This window comes from Denticeps clupeoides, chromosome 15 (assembly GCF_900700375.1).
Source record: "Denticeps clupeoides chromosome 15, fDenClu1.1, whole genome shotgun sequence".
Lineage (NCBI taxonomy): Eukaryota > Metazoa > Chordata > Actinopteri > Clupeiformes > Denticipitidae > Denticeps > Denticeps clupeoides.
This window is the reverse complement of record NC_041721.1, coordinates 13,117,254-13,125,786: the sequence shown is the minus strand read 5'-3', so window position 1 is coordinate 13,125,786 and position 8,533 is coordinate 13,117,254. Positions and strand designations below refer to the sequence as shown.

Sequence of the window (8,533 nt, the reverse complement as noted above, 5' to 3'; positions counted from 1 at the left end):
ACAGCCTGCAAACTCCAGGGCTCGCAAAATACATTCATGCGGGCCGCTCTGTACTCTCTGATTGGCTGGCACTGCCACAGCTATTGTGAGCTTTGGCGACGTGAAAGACTTTAGTTCCATCTACAAAAATAAAGGTCAGTGGAGTCGAAACGTGTGTTTTCCTGACGTATCTCTTTATTGCAGTTGCTGAGTCAATGGTACAATAATTAAACATTCATTCAGTAAGAAAGTATTTGCTACAATAAACATGGTCATAGTTGCAACAAAGAAACTCGACTTACAGACAGTGTGACGTGACTGAACAATAAGTGACAATAGAGGAAAAAAAAAAGCAAGTCAACATTAAACCAAATGAATGCCATTCTCCTGAATGATTGTCATTATCAATATCTGATATTGTAGTCTGAGTTATGCAAAACGAACCGAGGACCTGCAATTCAAAATGGTCAGATATCTCAAATCAGTTATTTGCCACTGGGGTGTTGATTAGTTAAAAGAATCCACTGGCTTCAACACACCCACTCCTGAACCTGCATACACATAAAAAAAAGCCTAACTATCCACATGATTTCATTTAAATACAAGAAAACAAAAAAAACATTTCATTCCAAAAAAAATTTTTTTTTTCATCCGAGTCCTTCCAGGATTATTTATTTCAGGTTAAAAGCTACGTATTCCCTTCTTACGATGAGTTGCCTAAAGCTTTTAAAATGGAAAAACCAACACAAAACCAATAACATTGATCCATGATCGGCCAAATATAACTGGGTATCGTTAAAGATTTGGTTATGGTGCTCATCTGTTTGCTTCATTTGATTTGGAATTTATGATGTAATTAAAACATCTGATGGGCTGTAAAATGGAAACATTTTGTACAAATTTCTTGTTCTAATTTTTTTTAAAACTGAACATTTTTCAGTTATTACTTATTTGACCATTTGTTCATGTTGTAATTTCCCCTGAAATGAAGTCTCATTGTCTGCAAAAGAGCTAAATAGAAATGTAACAACAAAAAGCAAGCAAGAAACAGTGCATTTAAGCAAAATGACAAAAAAACAAAACAACTGAGAACTTAACAGTTATGAATAAAAAAAATGATATCTGTTGGTCCATCTTAGAACAAATAAGCGAGAACTATTGTAAAAAAAAGCTGCGATACATGAAATATATAGGTCATAACAAAATGTACGTGCTTAACATATATTATTCAGACCACTGTTTTACTATTAAAGTGTTAAGACAAAATTAAAAAGAAAATAACTATTCCGTAGGTGCTCGTATCTGAACAAGTGAATGTGAATAAAATACGAACGTGTGAAGCTTCACTTTAATTATAAATTAAAAAGCTGAGATTGGTGATAAAAAGAGCAGTTTTCTGACTGGTTCAAAAGAGAAAAATAGTAATTTTAATTTCCACATTAAAGATGTTTTTAAATTTGCGTTTTTTTCTTTATAATGTCTGCAAATTTATATATAATATAACAAATCATTTTCATAAACATTTTCACAGCAGAGCTTCTTTTCGTATAAAGTAGGCTTTGTGCAAGGGACACTACACTGTAAATGTGACCGTCTTTGAATACAGTGTTATAATATATACTCTTTCTCACCACCCTCCCTCCCATACAATTCCTCTGGGCAAAGTAAAAACGTTTCTCTCCTCTACTCTTCTTTTTTTTTTTGGTATGAAAAATATGCATTGAAAAAAAGGGAAGGCTGTGACCTCTTCTTCTTTTCTCCTCTTGGACATTAGTGTCTCATTCCTGCTGAAAGACAGAGACAAGTCTATTAGGGATCGTTCGTGGACGTTGTGCTTTAACACCGCTATAACAACACTGTGTTATAATTAAAAAGAAAGAGGGGAGTTGGCCGGTGACTGACGTCAGTCTATCCCCGAAGCGCTGGGAGCCCAGGGCAGGAATGCTCTTCATTAGGTGCTAATACTTAACGAGCTGTGCTGAGCTGACGATAAGACCACTAAGCGCGTTTCTGTGTTGCATCTCCTGTGTTTGAACCATCCTTCGGGATTCATCAGATGTGTGTTACCACCAGATGCCTTTTGTTTTGTGAACAATTTGTCATTTTGGGAGGGGTTAAGATTCCAAGATTCTGCCATATATAATATAATATCATATAATATATATATATGCACACACACACACAATTATTAACATTTTATGACATTTAATCGATGTCCTAGTCCCTCTGGACACACTCAGGGTTAAGTGTCTTGCTCAGGGACACAATGGTAGTAAGTGGGGTTTGAACCTGTGACTTTGTGATCTAGGCTACTACCACCCCTGTATTAAAAAATCCCTGTATTGTTTATCTGAAATCTTGATTTGTTTCTCCACCAAAATTATTATTTTAGAAACAGAATTGCAGGCAGAATCTATCTAATCCAATTTGAATTTGATTTGACTAAAACCGTAGCTATTCATCGCCTGTCCAGTTTTACGAAGCGCTGCGGTGCCCTGACAGGCCGGGCCACGCGCGTCTGGGTTGCCGTGTTAATCTTTTCCGACCTCTCGCTAGTAATGTGACAAGCAAGCAGCTGCAAAGCAGGCGCCACGCGCGCCTATCCCCTCCAGCCAACCGCGGCTCAGGGGGAGGTGGTGAAGGGACTGTGTGGAGGGTACGTCCGACATTTCTGGAGGCCGGAACGTTCCGGTTCGGCTGGAACAAAGGCCGGGGTCTCGGCAAAGTAAAAATCAAAATAGAACACAATGCCAAACAGTGGCATCCGGAGACGCGGAGGCCAGAGAAAAGGGGCGGCCGACAGGCGGTGATTTACGGCTGGCGGCAGGCCTCCGGGTGAAGGCGCGGGCGCCGCGAGCTGCGGGTGCCGCTCGGCTGTAAATTGCCCAGCGCTGACGCACGCCACCGACGCCTGTCCTTTTACAGCACGCGCCCCAGTTTAACCTCTCACACTCACCCCTTTCACTCGGTACATAGCACGGGGTGTGAAAGTGGACTAGTGCACACACACATACACACACACACACACACACACTCACTCTCCCTGCTGCAACATGCTATATGTAACATGTACCGATCAGCCATGACATTATCACTGGTGACATGAACAACGCTCTTAATCTAATTACAGTGGCATCTGGCAGTGGGTGGGATATATGAGGCAGCAGGTGAACATTTTGTCCTTGAAGTTGATGTGTTGGAATCAGAAAAACAGGGACATGGGTAAGGGTTTGAGCAACTCTGATGAGGGTCAAATTGCTGGGCTGGGTCACAGCATCTCCAAAACAGCAGCTGCTGTGGGATGTTCCTGGTCAAAGGTGGTTCTGTGAAGGAACTCCAGTGAACTGGTGACAGCTTCATGGGCAATCAAACCTCAGTGTGGGAGAGAAGGCTGCCCTGTGCTGTCCGGCTCTGATAGAAAGGTGTCAGAACAGACAGTACGGCACAGTTTGTTGCGTATGGAGTTGCAAAGCTGCTGACCAGTCAGGGTGCCCACGCTGACCCATGTCCACCACCAGAAGCTCCCTCAATGGGCCATCAGAACTGGACAATGGAGCAATGGAGGTGGCCTGGTCTGACATTTTCTTTTACAGCATGTGGATGGTATGCTAACATTAGGAAGATTTGACACCAGGATGCACTATGGGAAGAAGACAAGCTGGCAGGGCAGTGAAATGCTTCAGACAGGGTTCTGATGGAAAACCTTGGGTCCTGCATTCATGTGGATTTTACTTTGACACATCACTATCTTCCTAAACATTGTTCTGTCCAAGTAAACCCCTTAATGGCAGTGCCCGCTTTCAACAAGGTAATGCACCCGGCTGCACTGGAAAAATGGGTCAAGAATGGTTTGAGGAACACGTTTTGACCTCCAAAGTCTCCAGATCTCAATCAAATCAATCAAGGACTGATCCATGGAGATGAAACATTGCAACGTACAGGACATAAAGGATCTGATATGGATGGCTTTGAGCCAGAGCAGACCTTCAGAGGTCTAGTGGAGTTCATGTCTTGATTGGTCAGAGATGTTTTATTGAATGCAAAAGGGGGACCTACCGAATATAAGGTATTAATGTTATGGCTGATCAGTTATAACAAGCAGTATTTGTGGGTGAAAACACAATGACTGAATAGACAACTCACCATTGGCTACCGATTTACTTTCTCCTCTGCCTGCCACCTATGATGTAAAATGCAAGAAATGCATTGGAAGAAAGAGGAAAAAAAAAGAAGAGAAATATCACTAAAGCAGCGCTGAAGAAACGTCATGCATGATCTGTGAACCAAGCCTTAAAGCAAACAAGCCAAAACGTGATTAAACGAGTGAATAAGCTTATATGTGGGGCGATCTGCGGTCATGTTTTGTGTTGAGGGTGATCAATTTTAACCAGGACTGGAGTGGGAGAACATTTCTAAGCAGGAGTCTGGAAATGACTCTTAGTATTAGCTACGTCAACACGTTGCACGAAGTCTGGAGTGGCTTTGATGTTAAAGAAGAGCATTGTTTGTGCAAGAGATTAAACATATGGGGAGTTTTCCACAAAAAAAAAAAAAACACTGATATTTTATCATTCTCCCTGTATTCTATACAAAGTCTCTCTCACCAACACCAAATAAGATAGATGCTCTCACATTTACAGCATTTTACAGTCCCCCCCCCAGAGCAATTTTTACAGTTAAGTGTCTTGCTCAGGGACCCAATGGTAGTAAGTGGGGTTTGAACCTGGGTCTTCTGGTTCACAGGCGAGTGTGTTACCACTAGGCTACTACCACCCTACATGCTCATCCCTCCAGTACAAGTTCTTCTGGTCGTTTTTTTTATCTGTCAGCCTTTTGCATTTGACAATCCTCCAAATTCTCCAGTTTAGGCTTCAATGTGGATGGGCCAGTGTCACGTGATGGTAAAAATACTGAAATCAGCCCGAAAATGTCCTGTAGGGGGTCAAATCAATTTCTTGTGAAACACATGGATCCCCCTCTTCCCCACTGACTCTGTCCCCCTCAGGCTCGCCAGCTTGTACGACTGCTCGCACCTCATAACCCGCCACCTAATGTCCATTAGGCCACGTTTTCGCCAGCATTACCCACAGCTTTGCCGCCTGCCGGGCAGCATCTGTTAGTGGTTTGCTGCCGTATGAATTCCTCTCCTCCCCGCCACCGCAGCACCCGGTCAGAGCCGCCCATGTGAAGTTGCGCTAGGCGCTAGTCCACCTTTGACACCTGCGTTTGAACCCTTCCCCCCACCTCCCAACAGACGATCTGAAGCCCCAGCTGGATTAAAATAGATGTTCTTTAACAGGGCCGCATTGTTCTACAGCGGTGGATAAACGTGCAAGAGAGGGACCGAGAATGTAGCGGTGCTCGTAAAAGCCATTTTTATAACCGCTGTGTCCCGGGTGGATTATTTAAAAATGAGAACAAAAGCGAGCTGCACTTTTAAAGACCTCCTGAGCATTAAAACGTGATAGCGAGGCCGTTCTTTTACAGGCAGGCAGAAAGCTGAGGGATTGTGGGTTAACAAACTAAAAAAAAAAGTGATGTCATGGTTTTGCAGCGTGGTCCTCCAAAGATAAGCGCGCAGGAATGTGATGAGAAATGGCGTTACCTCACCGGACCTTTCCAGTCAACTAGCTAAGACAGGTCTTCAGGCACAAAAATAAAACAGACCAGAGTTACTCGACAGACAAGCCATTCAGTTATGAATATTAGGGGGCTTCAACGTAAATGATGCACGCTGACCAAAGCGTAAGTACCTTTTCAGGGGAGGAGCCTTTGTTTTCCCATAGATTGCGCTTGCCAGTCACATCCCCGGGCTTCAGGTCCTAAAGAAGACAACAGAAAAGACACGGTGGGGACACGGTGTGAGACCCTGCAAAGTGCATCATCCTTCACACGATCTCTATGCCATGCTTTAAGAGTGGAGACAAGAGGAGACCTGCTTCACCTGGGGACAGGCTTCACGTGCTACACCCAAAACGTTGCAGAAATATTGGAAGAGGACGAGGAGCAGAGGTAGAGAAACAGAAGAAAAGGCTCTCCAGAAGGAAGGAAGTCTGAGATTCATTAAAAAGGATAGAAGCTCTTTTCTGTTAGAAGAGAAAAGGACAGATATTACTGGATAGAGCAAAGATTGTAGCCTAGCGGGCAACACACTCGCCTATGAACCAGGAGACCCAGGTTCAAACCCCACTTACTACCATTACTACTTACTACCAAGACACTTAACCCTAAATTGCTCCAGGGGGGGACTGTCCCTGTAACTACTGATTAAGGCTCTGGATAAGGGCGTTTGATAAAATGCTGTAAATGTAATGTAAATGTAAAGAGCCACAGTAAATAGTACCGTAAGGGCATGAAATGCTGAATTTAACCACCAGAGGGTGCTTTGTAACAACAAACAAATACAATTCCCTGCTGCACGTCAATAATAATTTTTATCAATAATGCATTTTTATCTAACATTTATAACCTTTATGACATTTATTTCTGTATCATTCGATATGTATTTTTAAGGATTCAAGAAACATAAAGCACAGAACTGTTAACGCATGGTTCAGGTCACGGGTTATTGTCAGACTGGGACTTTTTTGGGGACAGCATTTTTAAAAAAAATTGATTGGCCAGGATTGATATCCTGATTTGCTCACAGTCCGCAACTTGAAATTAGTAGTCATGTCCAACACTAGACTTCACTGTAGGATGATTTTATTGGAAAATGAACAGTGCGTGTGAATAGATTTTGGGTCTGCGATGAAAAGGAAGCAAAAATGTAATAAAGCAGACTCGGTCTGCCAACAGAAACGGATGCGGTGAGCATACACTGCTCTCTGTGGGCACTATGGAAACAGTCCGATTCAAAAGAGGGAGAATAGAAATTGAGTCACACAGCATGAACGTACACTATACAGCTAGAACACACCTACACTGTGATGGGTCTTTCCTATTCTGACTATCTATACCTTGTAGAACTAAACCAAAGACTCAAAAGCAGAAAACGACACACATGTAGTAACAAACAAACAAAAAAAAATGTAAATGAAGTAAAAGCGTCATATTTTAGACTCTTCAGAGCAGTGAAGAATTGCTGTGATGACAGCATTTTAACACTATTGGCTTCTCTCAACCTTGGAGATGAGTCCTGAGAAGAGTTCCTGTTGAACACTTTTTAGATTTGTACGCCCTTAACCAGAACGACTTACAATTAGTTATATGGACAGTCCCCTATTACTCAGTGTCAAGTGTCTTGCTCAGGGACACAATGGTAGTAAGTGGGGTCTGAACATTGGTCATAGGCACGTCACCTGTGAGGCTACTACCATCCCTATCGATCATGTCATGGCAATGAAGGTAAAGAGAGACAACTCTGAAGAATCTGATTAAAACACACTTTGCTGAACTGAAACTGAACACATCTCCTGTATTATAATCTTCCAAATAGCCCCTGTCGCAGTCTCCATACAATCCAATCCATTTAACTGGTATTGTACAAAATGTGTAAATAACCTACATGTCGTTAGAAAGGAGTATGTGAACACACACCCACACACACTCACACACATAGTAGTGTGACATTATTGCCACTAGATGCCACCAGACTACTGTAATTTGCTTCAGTAGACTATGCATGAGTCTATTTGTGTGTGTACGCATCTGTATGTTTTCTGCATGCTCATGTGTCCATAACGTACCGCTGGTCTTCCTCCAGGCGTTCTGACAGCCTCTGGAGTTTTGTTCAACCAGTCGTTGATGCGACCGGCCACGCCTATCTTCATCCCAGCTGCATCCTGTTCACAGATGGAACACAAACACTAAACACCAAAAGTCAAAGGTCAGAGGAGATATCAAGCACGCGCATGTGACAGGCAGGACCACACCCTTGATCAGGAAGTGAATGAGTGATGGATCGAGAGTGTGAGTGTCTCACCTTGTTGGCAGTAGCAGGGCCGCCGCTGGACCCAAACACATTTCCTCTCTCCCACATGGTCTTGATGTTACGGATTCCGTCTGTAACCACTGGCATGTCTATGGCTGCCGATCTGGGGGACCTCACCTCCTTGTTGGACTATATGAACCATATGCATAATAATAACAATAATACCTGAGGTGAATTCAATCAAAAAGCACAAACTACACTGCGGTAAATGTTTTGTCGGGCATCTGTTTCGGCGCGTAGACGTCTGAACCTGCTGGGATGTGAAGGTCTCACCTGCACTGCACTGGTGTACTGCTCGAGCCTGTTGTCAATTTTGGACACCACTGGTGTCTGAGACGCCTTCGCAGAACTGAAGAAGTACAAAAAAAAAAGTCCTCATTCCTCTGTGCCCAAATTTGAAACAGTGATGTAAGAAACATGTGCAGGGATGGTTGGAATTAATTCAGTGAAAATGTATAAGGTCAACTGAAGGTTCATTGTTATAGGGGCTGAAAAGGAAGAGTGAAGAAGAAGGGTGTCAAATCACCTTTTTTGCGCAGACTTATTCAGGAATTCTGCTCTCTCGCCAATCTGTGAAGGTGAATCAAAGAGCAGATACACTTACCACAGGCCAAAGCAATG

At 43.0% G+C, this 8,533-nt stretch overlaps 1 protein-coding gene across 14 annotated transcripts in view; it reads right to left on the bottom strand.

Moving 5' to 3' along the window:
- Positions 1-152: 152 nt before the first annotated feature.
- The window catches only part of cald1a (caldesmon 1a), a 43,445-nt gene continuing 35,064 nt past the window's right edge, over positions 153-8,533 (bottom strand). For 4 of the 14 annotated variants that reach the window (XR_003742551.1, XR_003742556.1, XR_003742557.1 and 1 more), the window contains 8 exons: positions 8,439-8,482; positions 8,186-8,261; positions 7,904-8,041; positions 7,668-7,763; positions 5,924-6,065; positions 5,733-5,801; positions 4,123-5,621; positions 1,682-1,763 (listed from right to left, as the gene is read on the bottom strand). Coding sequence is in view for 3 of the 14 variants with exons in the window: in XM_028954778.1 (XP_028810611.1) it covers positions 5,937-6,065; positions 7,668-7,763; positions 7,904-8,041; positions 8,186-8,261; positions 8,439-8,482 (483 nt within the window). In the remaining 11 variants the exon portion in view is untranslated. Of the gene's footprint in view, positions 1,767-4,122; positions 5,802-5,923; positions 6,066-7,667; positions 7,764-7,903; positions 8,042-8,185; positions 8,262-8,438; positions 8,483-8,533 lie in introns of those variants that run through there. The other 10 variants (XR_003742555.1, XR_003742554.1, XR_003742561.1 and 7 more) reach the window with 10 other exon arrangements.